At 40.9% G+C, this 26,191-nt stretch overlaps 1 protein-coding gene and 2 long non-coding RNA genes across 4 annotated transcripts in view; all 3 read right to left on the bottom strand.

The window, feature by feature from the left end:
- Positions 1-20,335, bottom strand: part of LOC113018274 (B-cell receptor CD22-like) — a 93,484-nt gene extending 73,149 nt beyond the window's left edge. The window contains exons 1-2 of the mRNA XM_080303177.1: positions 20,044-20,335; positions 19,736-19,969 (exon numbers count right to left, since the gene is read on the bottom strand). Coding sequence (XP_080159303.1) covers positions 19,736-19,969; positions 20,044-20,107 — 298 coding nt within the window. The 5' untranslated portion in view covers positions 20,108-20,335. The remainder of the gene's footprint in view (positions 1-19,735; positions 19,970-20,043) is intronic.
- On the bottom strand, positions 1,583-10,636 carry LOC145429536 (uncharacterized). 2 transcript variants are annotated; one of them, XR_013909777.1, is made up of 3 exons: positions 8,624-9,037; positions 8,401-8,496; positions 1,583-3,049 (listed from the first exon to the last, which is right to left on the bottom strand). It is a non-coding gene; the product is annotated as an uncharacterized LOC145429536 (long non-coding RNA). The 2 variants fall into 2 exon arrangements; XR_013909776.1 differs by having other exon boundaries at positions 8,401-10,636.
- LOC145429538 (uncharacterized) lies at positions 13,207-14,811 on the bottom strand. Its single transcript, XR_013909780.1, has 3 exons — positions 14,361-14,811; positions 14,147-14,204; positions 13,207-13,930 (listed from the first exon to the last, which is right to left on the bottom strand). It is a non-coding gene; the product is annotated as an uncharacterized LOC145429538 (long non-coding RNA).
- Positions 20,336-26,191: the final 5,856 nt, after the last annotated feature.

Genomic DNA, 26,191 nt, shown 5'->3' with positions numbered 1-26,191 from the left:
TCCTGACAGACAGGAAGCAACATATGAGACTAGGGAAGAATGTCTCTGACTCACAGACAATCAGCACTGGCTCCCCTCAGGGTGGTGTTCTTTTTCCTCTGCTCTTCTCCCTATACACCAACTGCTGTACCTCCAACCACCACTCTGTCAAGGTAATTAAGTTTGCAGATGACCGTTATTGGACTCATCTCGGACGGGGTGAGTCTGCTTACAGGATGGAGGCTGAATGTCTGGTGTCATGGTGCAGGCATAACAACCTGGTGTACTTCCTGAGTCAGCTAAAGAAATTCAACCTGCCAACATGGACGATGACGCAATTCTACACTGCAATCATCGAGTCCATCCTCACCTCCTCCATTGTGGTGTGGTATGCTGGAGCCACCACCAGGGAAAAACAGAAACTGCAGCATGTTGTGCACTCTGCTGACAAGGTGATTTGCTGCAGACTCCCATCTCTGCAGGACCTCTACACCTCCAGGACACTGGGGCGCACAACTGACCGGACAAGGTCTGTTTGACCTGCTTCCCTCAGGCAGCAAGCTTCGGTCCATTTGGACCAAAACCTCTCGCCATAAGAACAGTTTCTTCCCCTCTGCTGTTGGACTCATGAACAATAACCATAAGACTGTTCCCACCACTTGCTCTAATTCAAACACATGACCCCTGTATTGTGTTCTCTACACCTGTTGCAACTTTGCACTGATCATCACCTGTGTTCATCTATATATCAATCTGCTTAGCACTTTTTTTTTTTTATTTAAGTGTTTGTCTTAATGTATGTCTCACACAAAGTACCGCAGCAATTTCCTAATTTTGTAAATCTGCTCAATGTACTCTCTAGAAGTTTTCCATGATATTTATCTGTAGTGAGCTCAGGTTTAGAGACAAACCACATACCAGTACTTGTTTGAAATAGAATACATATGAACCCACACGGCTTAATTTGAACAGTCACAACATTTATTATGTTCTATGTTAAGAAAACGTCACTCAAACACAAGTAGTTGTTTTCTGCCATCTTTCAGTTGTGACATATGTTTCAATAACATGTATTTTATAACTAAAAAGTTCAAGATTAATTTATTCTGTAATTTGTGTTGCAGAGTATGAAAACCACTGGCAGATCCACCAAATGTGGTGTCCCTGCTGTGATACTGAAGTTAGTTCAGTCACTAAACCTATCAGAGAAAAAGGCCCTTTAAATCAATATGGTAACAAAGTTACTTTAGTAAGCAGGAAGTGTGTCAATATTGGAGCAGAGATCAGTTGTGTGGGTCATAGGTAGGTGCAATCTGCTATAACGGGCTGAGATGTTTTCATAAATGGGACCAGGGTTCACCTGAGGAGGAAGACAAACAACATACTGGGTTATAGGTCATTTTTCTCCTCTCCTACAAATTCCAAAGCACATACAAACTCCAAAGCACGTACAAACTTGAAGGATATAAAAAAAACAACAGCAATAGAATAATATTAAACACAAAGTGAACCCGTCTTCCTTCATTAAATAGGTTCTTTTAGATGTTAAGGAGGAATTGACTTAACCAGGCTGGCGGAGAATGAAGACAACCGGACACCTGCAGCAGATGGGGGAATCAGTGAACTTTTATTGAGACAGAGACAACCTCTCAAACAGCTCACATCAGGAGATTCCCAATATTTGCTGTGAGGATGGGTATATATTCTCTAAAACTTACAGGAGGGGGTTGTGAGGACAGTGCTGCATTAGCAGAAAAACAACTCCATAAAAGGAAAGCGGCCTTGGGTGTTCTAGTCTCTTCGCTTGCAGATATCTTGCACCTGCAGAATGAGGCGATCGCTTCTTATCGCTCTCAAGGCCAAAGTCGTGAGCACATATTTTTATTACACAGTTGCACAGTAACTTTAAAGCTGAACAATATTTAAAGCTGAATAATGTTTGATCAAATTATATTTTCTTCAAATCCCCCTTTTGACCCATCTTAAATGGGTCAACACACAAACATAAGTAACATTCAAAGGAACACAGAGACGTGTCGAAGCCTGGCTCGAAAAACTCCTCGGGTCTTATCATTTGTCTTTATCTGTCATTGCAGATGAGGAGAAAAGAGTCCAGGCACCACCCTGCCCAGGGGTCGGCTGCAAGCAGTCTCGGTTCCCGATGAAAGCAGTAACAGCTGTCCTGCACACACGGATACAACGAGTTAGTGCAACCAGGGTAGTGACACAAAATTAACAGTTCCTGTAACTCAGCAACCAAAAAGCATAAGTAATGATAAAAATGTGGAGAGTACAGAGTATACTATAATAATGAGAGATATAAACGTGAAAATGTGAAAGAATAAATCAACCGTAAAATAAACTCAGAACGGTAACTGCTAAGGACATTCAAAAGTGAATATGGTAAAACGTGAGGAAGGGGTGTGGAATAAAACAATTTATATCCAGTGGTGGGAGTACACATTCGCTCAGGCTTAAGTCCGGAGACCCTGAGAACATCGCTTAACCCTCACAACCCGACCAGACACAGTTCAACCAGATATATCCTTCAAGAGGAAGTGGGTGAGGGAAACAATTAATAACAAACCTAATACAAAACACCACAGAGAAACAACCATTCTAGAAGAATTTAAACAAGAGAAAGACGATAATGTTCGTCACCCTCACGATCAGAGTTTTCATCATCCGTTGGCGAGGAGGTAACCGTGTCTCGTTTCTTTCTAAATGGATCGGGCGTGGGCAAAACTGGAGAGGAAGTGGTGGGCAAGACCCTAGGGGCTACATTTGTCAGATTGGGACTGTCAGAAGGGGGCGAAGCTTTTGAACTTGAAGGTGTCAGAAGTGTCGGGGGCCCTTCACAGATCAGGATTATGCCAATGGGAATGAGACCCAGGGCCAGGAAGCAAACAAAGACGCAACATCTTTGCCTGCCTGTCATTTCAGGGGGAAAGGGCCAAGACATGTTTACTTAGCTTGGATGTCGTCTAATAGAGGATGATGGGGCACAGAAAGGTGGTCCAGTTCCCCCCACCTCGCCAAGGGCGTGTTCTAGGAGTTAAAGAGCAACAACCTGAGAGAGAGAGAGAGAGAGAGAGAGAGAGAGAGAGAGAGAGAGAGAGAGAGAGAGAGAGAGAGAGAGAGAGAGAGAGCCCCTAATGGCCAGTTAGTGGGCTCTAGGTCAAACTGTCCCCAAATTTGTTATTTGTTATTATTACTTGTTTTCATGTCACTTGTCTGTTTTCTACTGCACCCCTCTCACCAAAGCAAAGCAAACATTAGCAGCACATTGACCGTAGTCAGGCATCCTCATTCCATAGGTGCTATAAAACATTTCCTGTAAATACAGTGTAATAGCATCCCCAACTCCTAACCCATAAACACCGTTTCTTCACACATCCGCCCAGAAATCCTGTAATAGAAAAACATTAAAACTGTAACCCTGTAGGGAAGAAAATGTAAATGGTAACGCTGCGCAGTTACCTCTGTAAGCAACACAAGACACAAAAATGGCATTTACAGGTTCACTCATCCTCGAATATTTTGTCATCCTTCTACTCCTGTAAAAGAAACCCACATAAATTCATCCACCCTTTTATCCTATCTAGGTGGAGGTGGTTAACCTTGAGTCATGGTCAAGTCTTGTCATCTTTTACCAGTCAGTCCGTTTGTTTTTATTCCCAGTCTTTCATCCATTCATCCGTTCTTTGCTGATAGTGAAACCTGTCGTCGCATCTAGTTTCCACACTCAGCAAAATGACGTCATCTCAAAAAGAAACAAGAACTTGAGTTTGGATTACCTCGCTGAATCCTTTTTTAAACAGGGACTCTCGTTTCTAATTGTCCCCACAAGTGTTTCCTCCAGAACCCATTTCAATGCGGAGAAACTCACTTACAACAATTTTCTCGCCGACGTGTAATGCTTGTAATTTCCGATGTGCAGATCTGCTTAAAGAAAAGATTCACAAACAAAAATCAGTAAATATAAAACAAAATAAAATGAAAAATAACAAAAACAAAATGCAGACGCCCGGGTCTTAGGACTTGTCACTGAATATTCTTCCCATCAATAAAAATACCAACCTAAACCTACACAGAGTCAAATCAACACCACCTCAACCTTTTCATATTCATAAACCTATATGTTTTGCGTTCGTGAAACAAAATTGAACCATTAAGTAAGTTGAGCTCTTGAAATGTTTTAATTCTCTTAATTCTGCCAGTTTATTTCAACACTTATTCAATGACTTTTATTCAACTGCTACTTGGTCACTCGACTTTTACCTGTTCAAATTGCCTAGGGTTCAACAAAGTCTAGATCCCCGTTATCATGAAACTTGAACGGTGTACGATGATTTACTTACAGTAATTTAGAATCATCACTCAACCTAGCTCTACTACTGGCACTGCGTGACTTTTCTCACACTGGAAACCAGAATTTAGTACAGAACTTTAATGCCTCAGGCAATCGCGTTCAAGGGCTGCCCCCCCTTCTCTTCTTCTTTGTCCGTGTGTTCCTCCTTTATTAAATCTCCATCACAATGACGTGGCGCTCTGAAATAAAACTCACACTGTTAATTCCTCGTTTTCACTCTGCACCACTGCTCAGAGTGTTTTCTTTTTCTTTTTAGTGTAGAGTAAACAATTAAGTCGAGGCCTTAAGCCCCAGATATCTCGCACGGGCATCATTTTCATAACCAAACCGCTCCGGACTCTGCTCCCCAGACCACACAAATGCCCTCTGGGCTTATTATTATAGCAAATTCTGTATTTGACTTTGTTGTGTGCAGCATTGAGCCTTTGTCAGTAAAGCATTCTTCATTGCAGCAGCTAGAGCATTGTGTGTCACTTCTTAGTAAATTAAATCAACATTTTGATTTTAGTGCATGGGTATGTATCAGTTTTTACTCCCTCAACAAGTGCATAAGTGTTCATGTGTGTGTTTCCCTTCATTCTAAGTAGGCGCATGCAGAAGTGTGTGTTCGTGTGTTGGTATATGTTTGTGTTCATCACCTTCCTGTTCTGTAGTTTAGGTAAACCAGCGGCCTGACGCATGGCCTAGGGTCCTCCCCTCCTCTTTGGGTCTGTTTTCATCCGTTGTTGCAGCTGCCTGCATCTTCCTTACTTTGCTCCACGGCCTTCTGCAGCTCTGCTGTTCGGCTCTTCTCAGAGGTCAGCATCCTTCTGCTCACCGTCCCTTTTCCTCCGGGCTTAATGCGCGTCTCGTCACAGCTCTGTCAGCTGACGCAGCCTGGGAATTTCCCCCGTGTAGTGAAACGGGCTTTAGGTTTAGTGCTCTCCGTCTCTGCTGCATGAGATCACTCTTTTGCAGCACTGTTGACATCCTCAAGTTGTTGTTGTGAGTCCAGCTGCTGTGGCCTTCAGGGGTCAAAGGGTCAAAGATGGTCGCGGAGAGGGCAACGATGGTAGAGGGGAGGGTAGGAGTCCAGGTCAGCTTCGGCTCTCAGAAAAAACAAAAACAAAACAGGCGAACAGGAAAATGATGTTGTGTTGGCTGTGCTGTGTTGGCTGTGTTATCCCGAGAGGGGAGAAACAACGAGATCTCGTCTCCCCCCTTTTTGTTTTTGTTTTTTTTTTTTTTTTTTTTCTCCATATAATCAACTCATAACCCCTCAAGTTGACAGGACAACACAGGTACGTGTTAAAATTCTTAAGATCCTGTTTAGAAACCTAAAAAGGAATTTCCTATCATTCAGTAGTCATTTGTCTTAAACAATCAACAAAAACATGTCCCAAGTCGACCCTTTTAACCACTAAATTTGTCGTGTCCTCACTTAATCCTCAGACCAGTGTCTTTGTCTTTTGACGTTACGTTGTTGTCCTACAACCCAAAGCGTTTAATTGTCAGTAATGTATGAACTATATCATTTAAAAACAGGTGTATGTTAAGTGTCGCTACTTTAACCTTGCATGTACGTGCACATGTATGTAAGCTGTTTCTTCATTGCATGTATGGGTGCGTCTGTATATGGGTTACTTTAACTTTTTCTCAAACGAGGCATTTCTCTAACACGCACATGTGTCTGTTCCTCACCCTTCTCATATCTTTCTCTGGTTGTGTGTGGTTTTATTTGTTTCAGTGATTTACCAGGAACATCTTTTCCTTTTCTCCATGTCTTCCGCCAGAGGTTAACCCTGGTGAGATTCAGGGACACAGCACCCAGAGCAGGTCAGCGAGAAAAACCTGCCTCAAACTACATTCTCTCTTTTTTGTTTTACCGGGAGGGGTGAGGACAACTCTGGTGTCCAGCCGTGAATTTTAGCCAAAGCTTGGCCTGTCTTCTGCTGCCGTACTCAGGCTTCCAGGTTAAGAAAAAACACCTGTATGAAGACACTAAACATACATTTAGTATTTGTATAAACATAACTGCCTAAATCATTGAACTCTTGAGGAGGGTGTATTTCAGAATCAGAATCAAAATCAAAAACTTTATTGTCATTGTCATGAGACCGACGACATTAAGAATGGTCCCTGATCATTGCATCATCCCTAGTAATATCAAATATAAAAAAACAATAAAATTCAATCAATAAAATAGATAGAATACTTAAAATACTAAGTATTCCCACCGTCATGCTTCAGACCGTGCATAGATTAACACAAGAGTGGCATGGTGGACATTTTTGTAGTATTCAGATGTGTTATTGCAGTTGGATAACAGCTGTGTTTGAGTCTATTAGTCCTTGCTCTGATTGCCCTGTACCGTCTGCCTTAGGGCAACAGTTCGAACAGGGAGTGGCCAGGATGTGAGGTGTCTTTTATGATGTTTTGGGCCTTTTTAAAACAGTGGGCGTTGTTTGACTCTTTACTAACTTTAAAACCCCACCATAACAATTTCTCACTGACAAACTTCTATGCATCCATTTAAACATGCGAAGCCAGCACAAAATCACACACATACCCCTACAGCAAAGCTTTAACATAACCACAATGCAACTCCTCCCTTAAACGGGAGAAATCACCCTGAATCAACCAACTCTATATAAAACGTCAAACAAAGATAAACCACAAACATTTCTACACTTCTGTGTCTTCCACGCAGCACAATAGGCAGAAAAACACCGATTACTCACAGTCTACAACAAAAGAAAAACCTGCTCTTTTCACAACTCTCACAGCTAAAGTCAAAACTCTTACCCAGTGCCTCTGAAATAATAAAAAATCACCAAATACTCGATTACTCTTTTCACTCGCTCCCTCTCACTCCCTTCTTCCTCATACAGCATACACGCTCGCTCCCGCGGACCCGCTCGGCCCCGCGGGCTCACTCGGCCCCCACCTTTTTCCTCTCACAGAGACAGAGAGAGACCCTTTTCCTTTTTTTTTATTTCTCCAGCACACATACACACACAGAATCCCAACTGAGAGAAAGAGGGAGAGAAGAGAAAAGAGTTGTAGAGAGGAAGTTTTTTAGCAGGAGTTTCAGATCTAACAGATTTATACAACTTATTTACACACACCGGTAATTTATGTTCTATTTATTGATTTTAAAGGAGAATTTGGGCCAGCTGGGTTTCTGCCTCTGTTAGGCACTAATCAGCTGGGGCGCTGCTTTAAAGGTGAGTCAGCACTGAAATATCCCTTCAGGTGTTACCAAGCTTCTACCAAACCGGAGTCTGGCGGGTAACCTTGCCTAGAGCTTCCTGATAGGGGTGCTAGTTGGTTGTCACCTTGTTCACACGTCTCATTCACACTTCATACATTACCTGCAGTCACTCATTACCCTCCTTATGTATGTAATAAATGTGTAAAAAAAATTCTATGTGTGGTGTATTATTTTAACCAAAAGAGGAACCTAGTTCCTTTAATTGTGTAATCTGTGAACACGGAGAACCAAACTGTCCTGCCCAGTGTTCCACAGCAAGCATTCAGCGTGTATTTATGTGTGTCCAATATCAAACAGAACATCAAAACATTTAAAACACTAAAATCATCGGGGTTTTAAGAAGAGATCCGTTTTCTCCTATTGATCAAAGGGACCCCTCCTTTGGACTCCAACCAGTACTTCTCCTTTTAAGTTTTAGAGGATCTTTTCTAATAAAGTCCTCTGGGCCTTCCTAACCCTTCTGTAGTTTAGAGAATATTACTAAAAAATATTCTCAAGGCCTTTAACCTTTTAATTTGTTTAGAAAGGCGTTACTAATAAACCCTTTCAAGGTCCCAGACCTGCACTGAGGTATTTATCCGACACCGGAGAGCAACCCGTCGGCTGCAACCGTGGCCAGACCTCAGTTCACTCTTATCTTTATTCACTTATTTCTTATTCACTTATCTCTTATTCACTTGTCTGATTCTCAGCAAGCCTTAAGTAAGCCAGACAATTTTGGTTATGAATTACTAGGAGTTTGGACACTAAGTATTTTTATAATGTTCAATATAGCAGAAATAAAAGGTCTGCTTACCTTGTTTTTGTGTGCACACAGCTTTTGTCCAAACTCCGTTCACTCAGACCACGGCCGATGTCCTCCCACCCGTTCCAGTTTGGCCTGGAGCGGATCCTGTTCCGTGACGCCAATTGAAGGATATAAAAAAAACAACAGCAATAGAATAATATTAAACACAAAGTGAACCCGTCTTCCTTCATTAAATAGGTTCTTTTAGATGTTAAGGAGGAATTGACTTAACCAGGCTGGCGGAGAATGAAGACAACCGGACACCTGCAGCAGATGGGGGAATCAGTGAACTTTTATTGAGACAGAGACAACCTCTCAAACAGCTCACATCAGGAGATTCCCAATATTTGCTGTGAGGATGGGTATATATTCTCTAAAACTTACAGGAGGGGGTTGTGAGGACAGTGCTGCATTAGCAGAAAAACAACTCCATAAAAGGAAAGCGGCCTTGGGTGTTCTAGTCTCTTCGCTTGCAGATATCTTGCACCTGCAGAATGAGGCGATCGCTTCTTATCGCTCTCAAGGCCAAAGTCGTGAGCACATATTTTTATTACACAGTTGCACAGTAACTTTAAAGCTGAACAATATTTAAAGCTGAATAATGTTTGATCAAATTATATTTTCTTCAAAACTCCAAAACACATTTCTAGCGTTAACTGAACTTCCAAAACAGAGCTACCTAGATCACTTATATTACACAATTGAAGGCATATGTGTATTGTTTGTGTATTTATACGCAAACGCTCATATATATTCAAATAATTTAAATAAATGTTCATTTACCTGTTACTACCACACACCAAATCTGGTCGTTGGTACTTCATGGCTTGTGTAGCCACTAGATAACAAAACCTCAACGCTGCGCCAAGCATCCTGGAGCACTTCTGTTGTGTATTGTAGTTTTTACGTGCTTCAGGGTTTGTACGTGCTTCGGAGTTTGTACGTGCTATGGAGTTTTTACGTGTTTTGGAGTTTGTATGTGTTTTGGAGTTTGTACGTGCTTCGGGGTTTGTACATGCTTTGTCTCTAGTGGCCACACCGTAAATATACTTTTATTTATTCACTCCACATAAAATGCAATAAATAAATCATATAATACAAAAAGCAACTATTTTCAAATTTTAACTATTTAAATCTTCAGCTTTTTCCTTTTAAACAAATTCAAAGTGAAACAACACAAAACACTGCAAACCACAACACAATTAAATATAAATTTAAATATGAAAACAAAAAGAAGATGCACATTCTCTGTCATATGGGCCTGCATGGATAAACTTTCTGAATCCTTTATCATCCGCAACTGAAAATAGTTGTGGATGATTACTATACCTTTCTAATGTGACGTTGTTGTCCCCGCTCTGTTCCTGTGCTACTGCCCCTCCCCCTTCTTTCCAGCGCAAAGCACAAGGCTCGTGTGAAGCGGAAAAAAAGTGCGAGAGAGAGGGTGAGAGAAAGAAAAAAAAACAACAACCCATGGCTCCCAATAAGGAGCCGGATCACGTCGTTCACTTCAAAGAGTCGGCTCTAAGAGCCGTTTCGTTCGTGACCGACACATCACTAGTCTGAATGGACCATGTTCACCACCTCCATTGCCAAAGTCGCAAGTTGGTTGGTGCCTGTCGTGGTGGTAACAACTGACAGGCAAAGCAGAACGTGGCAATGGCTAAAGCAAAAACTCGAGTGTGGGAGTAGTTCGTAGAGGCCACGGAAAAAGACTTTCAGTCTGCCTAGAAGAGATTCTGGCAAACTGTCATGGGACTCAGAAGGGGAAAGCGGTGCTCTACCTCCCACGTAGCAAAATTGGTATGGCCCGGATCTGGCCCACACAATGTGCTTAAACACGGCCCACATACCTCAAAGAATGACGGCCCTTTGGTGGCCCAGATCAGATTTGCCAGAGGTGGCCCACTCATGGGCCAGAACAAGGCCAGTTGCAGGCACACTGGTGGTCCTGTGCTGGCCCATGTGTGGATTACTTCTGGCAAACCTGATCTGGGCCATATGTAAGTCGTGTGCAGCCAAAGTTGCAGACACACTGCTGGCCCTGTGCTGGCCCAGAACAGTTTAAACTCTGGCCCCAGATGTCAGCCTAATGTGTACCTTAATCAAGCCATGTAATAACAACATGTCCCGGAACATAATAGTGCAAAAGTAACATGACAAAACTCTGTTCAGACAGTGAATGGACTGATAGCCCTTTTTTCTACTCTCCCGGATTACATGCTGTATTCATCCAATCACACACTTTCTCTAAACTAAGTGCAAACTGGAGGAGCCAGGGATCAAACCACTAACATTCTGATCAGCAGGTGACCTGCTCTACCGCCTGAGCTACAGCTACCCAGTGGTGAATGTGAGTAAACCCTCACTAGGTTTTGGATAAAGTGTACACTCACAAACTTGTCAAACCTGCATTTGAAACGTTGGCTACCATAGCAGTATAGTATTGCAAGATGGCATTTGGGTCTTCTAACTAAAATAGGAAAATAGGAACATAAATAGTGCCATCATTGTCAGACCTGGCCCGCATCTGGTTGACATACATCCTGCCATGACACCAGTCAGTCAGAAGTACCAGCTTGATGCAGAATCCGGGCCAGACCTGTTTTCTATGAACCTGGGCCACAAAAACAAAACCACGATCGGGCCAGATATGGCATGCCATCACATAAACAGTGCATTCATTGCCAGACCTGACCCATATCTGGATGACATACCACTTAGCATGCCAGAAGTCAGCCAGCAGTGCCAGCTTGACACCAGATCCGGGCCAGACCTGTCTGCTATTTGGGCTGTACTGTGTATAGTGCAGATGGAGCACTGCTGACTATGACTGAGAAAATTGTCGGGTGGTGGAAGGAATACTTAGAGGACCTCCTTAATGGAGGAATCTGGGGATAAGGGGAACAATTCGCCTATCTCCGGGGGTCAGGTCACTGAGGCAATTAAACAACTCCTTGGTGCCAGAGCCCCTGGGGTGGATGAGGATTGCACTGAGTTCCTGAAGGCCATGGATGTTCTAGGGCTATCTTGGTTGACATGCCTCTACAATGTCGCGTGGAGATCAGGGGAGATACCTCTAGGTTGGCAGACTGCAGATCGGGATGGTGGTTCCCATCTTTAAGAAGGGGACTGTAGTGTGTTCCAACTATAGGGGGATCACACTCCTCAGCCTCCCTTGGAAAGTCTATGCCAAGGTGCTGAAAAGGAGAGTCTGGCAGATCCTGGCAGAGGGACACTGGACCAGCTCTTTATCCTCTCAAGGATACTTGAGGGTGCGTGGAAGTTTGCCCAACCAGTGTATATGTGCTTCGTGGACTTGGAGAAGGCATTCGACCGTGTCCCTCGGAGTGTTCTATGGGAGGTGTTTCCAGAGTATGGGGTGTCTGGCCCATTGCTACGTGCCATTTGATTCTTATAAAACCATTGCAAGAGCTTGGTCTGCATCGTCGGCAATAAGTCGGACTTGCCCTTCGTCACCAATTCTGTTTATAATTTTTATGGACAGAATTTTTAGGCGTAGCCAAGTGGGGGAAGGCTTTTACTTGGGTGGTCTAAGAATCTCATCTCTGCTTTTTGCAAATGATGTGGTTCTGTTGGCTTCATCGGGTGATGGCCTCCAGCTCGCACCAGAACAATGCAGAGCCAAGTGTGAAGTGGTGGGAATGAAAATCAACACCTCCAAACCTGAGGTTATGGTCCTCAGCCAGAAAAGGGTGGAGTGCCCACTGACTGTAAAAGTGAAGCTCTCAATTTACCGGTCGATCTACGCCCCTACCTTCACCTATGGTCAGAAGCTGTGGGTAGTGACCGAAAGAATAAGATCGCGGGTACAAGCAGCAGAAATGAGTTTCCTCTGAAGGGTGGCTGGCCTCTCTCTTAGAGATAGAATGACAAGTTCAGGCATTTGAGAGGGGTTCAGAGCAGATCTGCTGCTCCTCCACATCGAAAGGAACCAGTAGAGGTGGTTCAGGCATCTGATAAGGATGCCTCCTGGGCCTCTCCTGGGTGAGGTGTAAGATCCCGGATAAGTGGAAGAAGATGGATGGATGGATAAATGGAGACTAATTGATATGAGAGCATGAGGGTGGGAATGGATGTTTGTATCTGTGTGTGCCTGTATGTCTGTGTCTATATGTCAGGTTGGGCATCAGACGCCACCTCTCTGGGGACATCTCAGGCCCTCCAAGGTTTGGAGGCCTATCTCCCCCCACCACTTCCCCTGCCGGTGGCAGACGCCCTCAGACATCGGTGCGTTGGTGGTTCTTTGTGTCCGGGGATGGGCGCCCATGTACACACCGGCTCACTCCTTGGTGGCTGCTTGTCGGGGCCTGGAGCCTGGGGCTCGCTCGGGCCACTTCGGGGGTGGGGTGCCCTCAGCCTCTCGGCCTGGGGCTGGGTCACTCTGGCACAGCTTGCTGCCGGCGGAGCTCATGGGCACGTCACTGCAACCCCCCCCCCCCCCCCCCTGGCTTCTGCTCCGCGGCTGCTGAGTGACCCCTCATCTGGGACTCTCCTCAGCTCTTTCTGGGATAGTGACACGGCTGCCCCTCTGTTGGTCTTCCTTGGTCTCCCACACCCTCTAGCAGATCATTACATGAAGGAACCTTTTAAAAACAAGCGCGTTCATGCTCACAGGTGTACACACGGGTACTCACACACACAAACTACACCCTTTTTGGCTCCTACCTCAAAGCACACTGTGCGCTATCGATATTACGTGCTGCACAATAATGTTTAATATTTAGTATTTACTGTTATATTCCCATATCTCATCGTGATGTTTTTTATTGTATTGCTCTCGTTTTCTTCTGCTTGTTTTCTTTTTTCTTTCTCAACAGGTGATCCAGGTGATTGATATATGTATTTTTTTGTCTGCTTATTTAGTTGGTTTTTGTTTTTTTGCCCTTTATCCCCGTCCATCTTCTCCGCAGTTTTTTTTCTCCCCCTCTTCCTTTCTCCCTTTTCTTTTCCTCATTCAAGTCTGTCCCGTATCTAGCAAGTGAAAATAAAAAATAAATAAAATAAACAATAAAAGGTGAATCAAATAGACCATTACGGCAAGACTGAGATGGTCAATTTGGTAAAGTAAATCCGTTGGGTATCTTTCCTCACCTTTAGACAATAATTCTGATGGCAAAAGAACCAAACGGGACAGGCAAATAAAAGGAGACTAATTGATGATACATGAAGAAAATACCACAGAGGAGGGGATGTTTATATCTGAATTCTGTCCTCTACCTGCTCTTTATTGTCTGATGTTTCACTTCTTGGAAAGTGACTGGAAGTCGTCGTCATTCTAATTAAAAAAAAAAAAGAAGAAAGAAATAATTTCCAAATCAACAAGAGATTTCAAATCATAGTTTGAATATGATGATTATAGCAAAAATAAAATGTGTATTTACTTAGTAGGCGATAACTCAATGATTGAGTAGGGGTCAATTTTGTTTTTCAAACTGCAACGCAGCCCGACATAGTAATGAGTATCCTGCTCTTCCGATTTAGCTGGAACATTTTTACCAATGAAATCAGGATAAATCTGTGGAGACAAGTAACAAATAGCTTCACATTTTATACATTTACATAAAGAGGTTATAATTCAGATGAAAGAGAACAGTGCAGTGGCTAAAATAACATGAGTTTGGGATACGGAGGAATGGATTAATGTGAAGAAAAACAAGGTGTTCAAGGGGCATTAAAAAAAAAAAATTCAGCTGTTATTGCAGCAGAATGTTTTTTGTTTCTCATTTTGTACCTGCTGTTTGTTGCCTAGTGTTGCACTTCTTGAAGGCTGGTTTGAAATCCTCTTTTTTCTGATTTGTAAAAAAAGAGCAAATATATAAATGTATATGTATACACACACACACACACACACACACACACACACACACACATATATATATATATATATATATATATATATATCAGATGAATACTATTGATCTGAGTGAGATAAACGTATTGCTCACCTAACACACCAGCAGACAATGACAGGTATTAAAAGGAGCAGAGCTGCAGAAACTCCTGCAGCTGCTGGTATCCATGTTCCTGTGATACTTTGGACAGTGAGAGTCTTTGGAGCAGAGCTGATATCTTTGTTGGTTTTCACAGCACAGGAGTAGCTTCCTGCATCCTCCCTGCTGACTGGGTCTAGGATCAGATGTTTGTTCTGGTTCTCTCTCGGGGTCAGAGGTCGACTGTTCAAGTACCAAATGTAGTTTGTGTTGTCAGTCAGAGGACAGCTGGTGCTGCAGGTCAGTGTGACTCTCTGACCCTCTGTCACCACTGCAAAAGGACTCATCTTCACTCTCAGCTCTGAAAGCAAGAAATCAGGGTAAGTGTTAATTTTTAGTCCAAACGTTTATTTCTGCACCACTACAGTTTTCCCTGATTTTTAATTGTCAAAATGAAGATATTTTGGAATTGAAATGAGACCTTTATGGTTTGGAAGTGCAGTTCTTGTGAATGCAAATATGCAAATAAAGAAAAGAAAAAAAGGATTCCATTAGCCAGAAATGTTATTATTCCAAATTTAACAACAGTATTTTTGTTTCTTTTTTTCTGACCTTTTTTAAAGTAATGTATGCTCATGGATGTCAAGTGTGGAATGCCAGGACTGCCATAATGAATTAATTAAATACACCATTAAATAATTAATTAAATGTGGCAATAATTAATTAAAATTGGAATTAATTAATTAAATAAATAGTTATGACACATGTAATTAATTAATTATTGACACATTTAATTAATTATGTATGTATTTCACATTTTAATTAATTATTGACACATTCAATTAATTATTGACACATTTAATTAATTATTTAATGATATATTTATTTATTTCATTTTGGCAGTCCTGGCGCCTGGCTCTCTTCTTGAAATAATTTTATCTGTCAGCCTCACCCATCAAACCCAGGGGGTTTGACGCTGATCGAGTCAAAACCATTGCTTTGGCCTGGTGGCCATTGTTTCTAGCACACAACAACCGGCATGTGGAAGCTAACAGAACTGAACTTTGAAAAACCCTGTTTGTGTGTCACCAAATACCGTTTTAATATTTTTTTAGCAGAGAATGTAGTGGTTTAATCTTCATGTGTCTGGTCGGTTTGTCAAGATACAGCCTCTTTGCAAAAGTGCTGCGATGATTTCGGAGATGTCTGCCCAGTCTCACGGCAAAGCGTGGGATAGACCCGCTCGCCTCGCAAGCAATCGAGCTATTATTACCGCCGACAAAGTGCAGGCCCCGGTACACAGCTGTATTAACCCCCGCTGACTTCTTTTACTGAGGTTATATTTATCGATGTTTTATTTCCTGATGTTCTTATATGTCCTACGTGTTTCAGTCGCCAATTCTGAATTATAACTAACATTAAAAACATGTTTAAGGAGGAGAGAGAGCAAATAAATCTGTTTAACATCTGATCTTTGGGTTTTTGTTCAGTAATCAGCGTGACTTGTGTATAAACACATAAAAGAGATAACGTTGGTGTTTCCGTCATGTAGTAACTGCTGGCTTTAACTGTACAAAGGTTGTTCGACACTATGAAACACATACAGACTTCATGATGTTCGGCTAATATTTTTATTGTGAATATTAATCATGCTGACCTCGCTCTGTACACCACGCAGCGAGGTCAGCATATCCACGATATCCTCAGCTCCATGAGTTAACACAGAGTTTCCCAGCTGACTATCTAACTTCCAACTATTCCAAAGACGTGAAAATATACAGCATAAAGAAAAGTGTAAGAGACTCAGCAGCAGATTAGAATAATAGTTATACATTTAATAAATCACCAAATGAATCCAAGAAACGAGCAAACCTGTTCCGACAATTTGAGTTTGTATTCCCTCAGCTGCAGACTCGCTGCTGTTTAAATGTTTGAAAAGGAAGATTAGATACAAACAAACGTCAAACATAGACTCAGTCTGCCTTCACATTTGATATGAGGCCAGCACGTATAGTGGCTGTGTCCTGTTTTAAGATCATACATGTAAAATTGTTGTCTGACCTCCGTCGATCCAGCTGCTCAGAGTCCGTGGTTACCATGGTTACTGCATAAGCAACTATAATGTTAAAAGCGGGCACTGAGGAAACCTACCAGCAGCATGGGTGTTTATGTTTTTCATTGCAAAAGAACTGTCTGAATGGTTAACTGAAGTTAACTTGGATAAATTATAGTTAAAGAGTATCACAGATAACGCCTACGTGAGCTGTGTGACTGTTCACCACTACACTGAAATCAGCAGGCTATTACTGAAATACACGTGCTATATCATAAACTATTATATAAATAGGGAGGTCCTATAAACATGTTTAGTTTTAAAGGACACCTTCCTGCCTTTAGTCTCCCTCATGAGCAGTATTAGTTTTCTTCTAACATCCAGAAGTCTGCACGATGTGTTTCATAGTTTGTAACAAACCTTTGACAGGTAAACATAACATGACCGAAAAAGCAAAAAAAAAAAAAAAAAGAGAGAGAGAGAGAAAAAAATCACATTCTAACAGACAGCTGGTGCTTAGAATACAGTTGAATAACTATTAAAAAACAGATGATATAATATTTCTGTCCAGGTTGCAGACTTCATGATGAACATGCCGTTGCAAACCCTGCTCCTCCCGGTGGAAATGTGCCTTCTCTTTCCTTTTAAAAGTCAGTTTAATCTCAAAATTCACTGTTAAATCCAAAACACACCAGATAAAGAAAAGCGAATAGTTCAGTCTAACACATGTGCCAGTGAACCATTAAACGTCTGTGAAACTATGCAGTTATGAAACGTAACTTTAACCTCAGCCAAACCGATTTGCTCAGTTGTAAATAAAACAGCGAAGTAAACGTGACCCGACAGACAGAAGCTGAGTGAATGAAGTCCAGCGTTTAACCACTGAGAGCTAAAACTCAGCTGAGGTTTCAAAGCTGTGTGCCGGTGATTGGACATCAGCCGCTGATGAAGCTGGTTCGCCTATAAAGTGCTCTGTAAGGAAACAAGCTCCAGCAGCTCTGCGCTCGGGGAAAACACTATATTTACTTATCTTGTGCAGAAAAATGCGCTGACATTGCGTTATATCGAGCACCGGCTGCCCAGTTAAACTGTGACTATCACCAGGTAACGTAGGCGTGTTTCTTGAATTAGCAGCAGGTGTTAAACAGCTGACAGATGAGGAGGAGGATGCATGCAGGTAAACTGAGGGTCTGTTGAGCTGATCGCTGGTTTCGTGAGAAAAATGTCAGCTCGTTCTTTATGTTACAGAAACACAAGACCAGGCGGAAAGAGACGATCGTTCGGTGAAAATGAGAATCTGCGAATGCAACATGTGGAACACGGAGAGTGGAATATGTAAACAAACCGGTTAACGTAACCCCCTGGGTGCACTCTGCATGCTGACTGTTAGCAGAGCTAGTGAAATATCTGAAAACATCTGAGCACAAACATGTTCTATGTTGACAACCTGACCAGACATACGTCGCGACATTCGCGGCTAAAACACTGTTAAAAGTGTAGCTGGTGACAGAAAAACGGGGTATTTTAAAACTACACCACCACCATTGCTGCCTGTGATTTGATCTGCATTCTGGGATACCTGGCTGCCCCAAGTCTACACAAGCAATCGATTTTCTAGGATCGACCTGTTTTGACTTACTTTGCACGGCAACCAATCAAATGTTAGAGAAGCTGCATGGGCAGCGTTAACCCCGCCCCCTGAGTTTGATGGGTGAGGCTGACAGATAAAATTAATTCAAGATGAGAGCCAGGCGCCAGGACTGCCAAAATGAAATAAATAAATATATCATTAAATAATTAATTAAATGTGTCAATAATTAATTAAAATGTGAACTACATAAATAATTAATTAAATGTGTCAATAATTAATTAATTGCATGTGTCATAACTATTAATAAAATTAATAAATTCCAATTTTAATTAATTATTGCCACATTTAATTAATTATTTAATGGTGTATTTAATTAATTCATTATGGCAGTCCTGGCGTTCCATAGATCAAAATGTCATATGATGAAATGTGAGTCCTTGATGTAGCTTGAACAAAATAACAGAATCTAGGTTGTTCAAATAAAATCCATGAACACCAAAGCAAAAAATAAAATAGACACATGAATGCATCTTATAAAATAGTAAAACACATTTTTTTCTGCAAAATAAGTACTAATTAATACAATACTCTTCAAATTTGCAAAAAACTTAAGTGAATTCAGTTTCAATAGATAAATCCTAATTTTCTTGTAATGAGGTTTTGATTTGTAGCATCTTCACTTAAATCTGAATATTTCTTCCACCTCTGCTCCTGTTCAGACATTAATGAGTAAAGTCTGTTGAATAAGGAGTTTAGATTTACCTGTGACAATCAAGAAGACTCCAGGCAAATCAGACTGTGTCCATCTTTTATGATCTTTGTTGAATCTGAATGTGTATCCTCCTGAGTCATTCTTCTTCAGGTTGTTGATGGTCAGGATGTGTTGGTTCTTCATGGTGTCCTGATACTCCACACGACCTGCAGCCTCAATCAGCTCTTCAACTTCCACTTTATCTTTTCTCCATTTTTTACTCCAACATTTAAACTCTGGCTTCATGTTGTCAGGATGTGAGTATTCACTTGTGATGTTGACTGAAGATCCTTCCAGAGCACAGATTCTCCTGCTGACATAATTCACTCTCCAGCAGTTTTTATCCTGAACACCTGAAATATAGATGGAAGATTTAAAGTTGTTTGATTGGTCTGTGTTTCAGCGCTTGATAGTTTGACACTTACAAACTTCCTTAGATTGAAGATATTTGTGGTCTTTAACTGCACAAGACAATGTGCCTGTTGAAGAGTTATGAGTGGAATAATCTTGATTCTCATAATAGTTTCTTTTGTTGTGGTAACACATGTTGGCAGTTTGATGGTCAGTCAGGTTACAGCTGGTGTTACAGGTCAGTGTGACAAACCCTGATGTGGAAGAAGCTCTTTGAACATGAACCTCTGTTGAAAAGAATAAAAACACTTCTTGTTACTATGCATAGTTATATTTAAAGAGCTCATATAATTCATATAAAAGATAGTTATAAGAAATCTGAATTTAGAGGTTTGGTGGAGATGTGTTTAATAAACAGTGTGGATTTTTTTCTTTTTTTTTTACCTCTCGGATATGTGATGGAGCATGACTCATTCACTAATGTCTGATTGTGGGAAGACATGTTTCCATAAGCATAAGTCACACTGAAGCATGTTTGTGTGATGGACTCTGAACACAGAGAAATAATATTTAATATTTGTACTGAGAGAATTATTACAGGGCTTTGCATAATGTTTTGTAACAGAATGAGCATCATGACTCACCCACAGAGACTTCAGGGGCTCTGAGATGCTCGTAGCCTTTGACAGCACAGGAGTATGTGACTGCTTCCTCACTGCTGAGCAGCTCTTGGTACCAGGGAGACCAGTCCTCATAGAGAAACTCTCTGTTCTTGTACCAGATGTAGGCTGCAGGCTTTTCAGTCAGAGGACAGCTGCTGCTGCACATCAGTGTTACTGTCTGTCCCTCTGTGGCAGGAATCACCTTTACCTGCAGCTCTGAGAGGATGATGGAGAACAACTTATACAATGATGTCATTTGGAAAGTTATTAATGAGTAAAAGTCACTGTACCTGCAACAACTTGAAGAGTAATTCTGTTGAGCCAACAGTGTCCTGGACTGTCTGTAGTCTTCATACAGCAGTAAGCGTTTGCATCACTCTCTCTTAGATCATTGATGGTTAAAGTTGGGTTTTTCTTATCAGAGATGTTGTACGTTACACGTTGTCCATCCACAGAGAGCTCACTCTGAACATAATTTCCCTTCCATTGGATAGTGAACCATTTTCTGCTTGAAGTCAGATGTTGATGTGAGCAGTGCAGATCCACTGATGAACCTTTGAGAGCACAGATCCTGGTTTCTCCTCCATTAACACCTTTAACAGAAACTTTTACTAGCAAATGTACTTATTGTCTTATCACAATTAACTGTGTTTTTTGTTCTTCCTACAAACCCAAATACCAAAAAGTTGGGACAGTATGGAAAACTGAGAAAAAATTAAAAGAAAATACTGATTTATAAATTTACTTTGATCTTTATTTCACTGCAGACGATATGAACACAAAATATTTCATGTTTTGTCCGGTCAACTTCCCTTCATTTGTAAATATACATTCTTTCCTGTCATTTGGACCTGCAACACATATCAAAAAAGGTTGAGGCAGGAGCAATTTTTGGCTCGTAATCAGGAAAATTGGTTAAATAATGATGTTATTTGAAAAAAGTGATGTCAACAGGTAATTGTAATTATGATTTGGTACAAAAACAGCATCCAAGAAAGGTCTAGTCCTTTAAGAGCAAAGATGTGCCAAGGACCGCCAGTTTGCCAACAAACAGTCTTGGACAAGTTACTTGAAAAACGTAATTAGTAACTAATTACTGAATACTTCTTTTTTGAAATGTGTTGCAAGAACCAAAATTGGAATGTGATTTTATTTTGACAAAAATGATCAAATTAATGAGTAACACATTAAATAATGCTCTGTTGTATTGTTTTCAGTATAATACACAGCAAAGACAATTTAACAAAGTACTGTTTTCAGTTTGATTTTAATTAACATACTGTCCCAACTTTTTCTTATTTGAATTATTTTAGAATGTAAATTTAGTTTTTTCTATGTTTTTTATAAGGATGTATAAATGATTACTCATACCTGAAATGTAGAAGATGAAACAGACAAACACATTTTGAAAATCTGTCAGCAGCATGGTGGTCGGAGTCCAGCTTGCAAGCATAAAGCTGACAGTAGCAGACAATGAAAAGTAGACACAATTATCTCACAGGCTGTAACTGACGGAAAAATAGGAGGACTGACATGAATGTTTTATGTTCAGCGGTTTGGCACACAAAGCCCCTCTGTGCTAAACATGAATGCCCTTCCTCTTTGGTTCTTCTTTTGTCTGCAGGAAAAACAATATGGTTTAGCTGTCTTGCCCTGAACATTTTAGATGTTCAGGTAACTTTCAGTTAGTGTTTCTATTATTCCTCTACATTTATGTATATATGCTGTATATATTTATTATTTTTTCTAAAACTCTCCTGCTCAAACCTGATGGAGTGTAATAAAAATCATTTCACATTTGCCAAAAGTTAAATGATTCTCCTGTCAAAATGTTTATGCAAACATTATTACAAGGCACATTTACAGCCTGTTAAATAATAATGATAATAATAATAATAATAATGATGATAATACTGACCATTTTGAAAACATCACCATTATAAGACACCCGTATAGCTTGTTCTGCTCTTCAGCAGTTTGTGGTCTGCCCACCGCAGGCTGCCATTATCACAGCTCATGATCTCAGCAGCAGTCTGTGCTGCTGAGATCATGGACATTTGGTTAGCGCTTGCAGGTTATGTTTTCAGTAATATTTTCCACTGAACCCTATTATTCTCTTAAAGTTAGCTATGACTAGAGTTCTCTCTGCTAGAAACTGATTGCAATCACATCAGTGCACATGAAAATGTGTGTGTGTGTGTGTTGCAGATGAAGTGCCATGCCAACATTACATTTAATGTTCTGTTTCATGTACATTACACTCATTCTGTTTTTCAGTGGTCTGAACCTTATTCGAGAAGCTGGGTGAGGAGTTTACAAGTGAAAAGCTTTTGTCTCTGCTTGTCACCACAACTAAATTCATTTGTAAATCAGGTTAGTTGTCTGTATACTGTAATCTGTATTTGTAATTGCCATATTTTGTAAATCCAAATTTTCAACACAGTTTATACACACACACATCATATGTTTAAATATATACCAGTGGCAAAGGGAAGCGCTAAGTGGCAAAACTTACTAGTGACAATGTCCCAATAATACAGGAATAAACTATAAAATGAGGATACAATGAAAATGAAATGAATAATGAAATAAAAATCACTAACAGCAATCAAACATACCTAGAGTGCTTCTGTGGTCACAACGGCCTGCCATGTTGTGGTTATTTGTTGATACTTGAGTGCAGAGCTTTTCCATATTATTCAGTTGGGTCAACTGAAACATTTTTTTATGCTGGTAATACCAGCGCATTCTGTTAAATTCAGAATTTAATTCAAAATCCTGCTCCTCACATACAAGGTCTTAAATAATCAGGCCCCGTCTTATCTTAACAACCTTGTATCACCCCATTAGAGCACTTCGCTCTCACACTGCAGGCTTACTTGTTGTTCCTAGAGTATTTAAAAGTAGAATGGGAGGCAGAGCCTTCAGTTTTCAGGCCCCTCTTCTGTGGAACCAGCTTGGATTCGGGAGACAGACACTATCTCTACTTTCAAGATTAGGCTTAAAACTTTCCTTTTTGCTAAAGCATATAGTTAGGGCTGGACCAGGTGACCCTGAATCCTCCCTTAGTTATGCTGCGATAGACATAGGCTGCTTGGGGGATTCCCATGATGCATTGAGTTTTTCCTTTCCAGTCACCTTTCTCACTCACTATGTATTAATAGACCTCTCTGCATTGAATCATATCTGTTATTAATCTCTGTCTCTCTTCCACAGCATGTCTTTATCCCGTCTTCCTTCTCTCACCCCAACCGGTCGCAGCAGATGGCCCCGCCCCTCCCTGAGCCTGGTTTTTCCCTTCCACTGTCGCCAAAGTGCTTGCTTGATTGTTGGGTTTTTCTCTGTATGTATTATTGTAGGGTCTACCTTACAATGCAAAGCGCCTTGAGGCGACTGTTGTTGTGTTTTGGCGCTATATGAATAAAATTGAATTGAATTGAATACGCTGTCTGACAGCTTGGATAGGCTCCAGCCCCTCGTCGACCCTGAAATAGATACGCGGAAAAGAATGGCTGGATGGAATATGCTGTTTGCTATAAAATAGTCTACGAAAAAACTAAGACATTTAAAATAGTAGAAACGCTTCACATTAAAAATAGAAGATCTAAAGCAAACAAAAGTAAAACTGTACAAACGTGTTTGGAATACAGTTAGGAATAAAAGCAAAGGAAGCAAACAAAGTGAACCTAAATATTCTGCATTGTGACAAAATCAAGTCTATAATGCAGTGAGATTCCCAAACACTGTTTAACTTTCAAATAGTTATTCCGAAATTTTCAGTGTCCTGTGCGAAAACAGCACATATACACCCACGAGGAGCATCCCCATAGCAAAAATTACAGCTGTTGTATCCCTTCTTTCTTCAAGTTATATTGTTGAAGACCTTTGTATTGTGTGTAATTGCTCTCACCTGCTAAAAATGATTAAAATTAAAAATACATGGCAATAATATTTACATGACCATGAATTGTTCCATTCACCTGAGTATCATGTGAAGCTCATCAAATGCTTAAACTCACTGCATCAAATACAGAAAGAAGGTATAAATAATGTGAAATCAAGATTCAGTGCAGTGCACAAGATTTTAAATGTAGGCAGAGGGTTGTCATCAGGCTTGTTCACCGCAGTGTACGTCTGCAGGTCTTTAAGTGGGGTCTGTTTCTGTTGAAATGACAACAGATTCTTCATCAGAGCTCGTGTTATGTCTACACTTTACCACAGTGTAATCAGCATGCTGCTCTTCTCTTGGCTGAAGTGTCTCTATGGTGGAAAAAAGAGGATCTGTGTGGTTTTTAAAGAAGTGGACTTTGCTGTAGAGGACTTCATCCTCCACCTGTGGCTGAGCTAAGACGTCTTCACACACAGGATCAGGATTTAGCTGAGAACAAAGAGCGATACATCATAATTCACTTAAAGATTTGACTCCTTTGACTCTGTAAGAAAGATCATTCAGTATGAAAATGTGTTTTCCAACTCTACAGTAATCTTTACCTCCACTATGTTGTTTGATGTTTCGTTTGTGGAAGACTGACTCATAGTCCTCTTTTTTCTGGTTATTGAAAGTAATAAACAGAAAAAATAAGTGAGTTCATGCTAGAGATAAAAATGTTGTCACTTTGAATCAAACACACTGTTGCGTACCTAATCAAAAATAAGAAAAAGAGAACTATTGAAACCAGAACTATTACAGAAACTCCTCGTGTCCTTCCTGTGATACTTTGGACAGTGAGAGTCTTTGGAGCAGAGCTGATATCTTTGTTGGTTTTCACAGCACAGGAGTAGCTTCCTGCATCCTCCCTGCTGACTGGGTCTAGGATCAGATGTTTGTTCTGGTTCTCTCTCGGGGTCAGAGGTCGACTGTTCAAGTACCAAATGTAGTTTGTGTTGTCAGTCAGAGGACAGCTGGTACTGCAGGTCAGTGTGACTCTCTGACCCTCTGTCACCACTGCAAAAGGACTCATCTTCACTCTCAGCTCTGAAAGAGGAACATTTTTTTATTAAAAAACATAATATGTCAAGATATGAAACATTACACAATTGTAACATGGGGTAAAGAATAAACATGAGTGAGTGAAACCTAAAAGCAGACTCTTTTGTAATGAGTAAAGTCTGCTGAGTGAAGAGTTTAGATTTACCTGTGACAATCAAAAAGACTCCAGGCAGATCAGACTGTGTCCATCCTTCATGATCTTTGTTGAATCTGAATGTGTATCCTCCTGAGTCATTCTTCTTCAGGTTGTTGATGCTCAGGATGTGTTGGTTCTTCATGTTGTCCTGATATTCCACACGACCTGCAGCCTCAATCAGCTCTTCAACTTCCACTTTATCTTTTCTCCATTTTTTACTCCAACATTTGAACTCTGGCTTCATGTTATCAGGATGTGAGTATTCACTTGTGATGTTGACTGAAGATCCTTCCAGAGCACAGATTCTCCTGCTGACATAATTCACTCTCCAGCAGTTTTTATCCTGAACACCTGAAATATAGATGGAAGATTTAAAGTTGTTTGATTGGTCTGTGTTTCAGCGCTTGAGTTCATTATTAGATTGTTGACACTTACAAACTTCCTTGGATTGAAGACGTTTGTGAGCTTTAACTGCACAAGAGAATGTGTCTCTTGAAGAGTTAGCAACTGAATAATGTTGATTCTCATAATAGTTTTGTTTGTTGTGATACCACATGTAGACAGTTTGATCATCAGTCAGGTTACAGCTGGTGATGCAGGTAAGTGTGACAAACCCTGAGATGGAAGAAGCTCTGTGAACATGAACCCCTGCTGAAAAAGGATAAATACATTTCTTGACACTATATTTGATATAATCATACAGCTCAATAAATTCATATAAGTGTTGGTTTGACATAATATGACAAGATAGAGGTTAAGTGAAGATGTGTTTGTATGGTTTGGTTATGGAAATTTCACCTCTGGGATATGTGATAGAGCACGGCTCATTCACTAATGTCTGATTGTGCGAAGACATGTTTCCATAAGCATAAGTCACTCTGAAACATGTCTGTGTTATTGAATCTGGACAAAAAGACATGAGATTAAATATTTGTACTGAGACTATTTTTACAGGGGTTTGCTGAAGGGTTTGTAGGGACTATAAACATCATGACTCACCCACAGAGACTTCAGGGGCTCTGAGATGCTCGTAGCCTTTGACAGCACAGGAGTATGTGACTGCTTCCTCACTGCTGAGCAGCTCTTGGTACCAGGGAGACCAGTCCTCATAGAGAAACTCTCTGTTCTTGTACCAGATGTAGGCTGCAGGCTTTTCAGTCAGAGGACAGCTGCTGCTGCACATCAGTGTTACTGTCTGTCCCTCTGTGGCAGGAATCACCTTTACCTGCAGCTCTGAGAGGATGATGGAGAACAACTTATACAATGATGTCATTTGGAAAGTTATTAATGAGTAAAAGTCACTGTACCTGCA

This window comes from Astatotilapia calliptera, chromosome 6, assembly GCF_964374335.1.
Source record: "Astatotilapia calliptera chromosome 6, fAstCal68.1, whole genome shotgun sequence".
NCBI lineage: Eukaryota > Metazoa > Chordata > Actinopteri > Cichliformes > Cichlidae > Astatotilapia > Astatotilapia calliptera.
The sequence above is the reverse complement of the archived record's forward strand: the minus strand, read 5'-3'. Positions and strand labels throughout refer to the sequence as shown.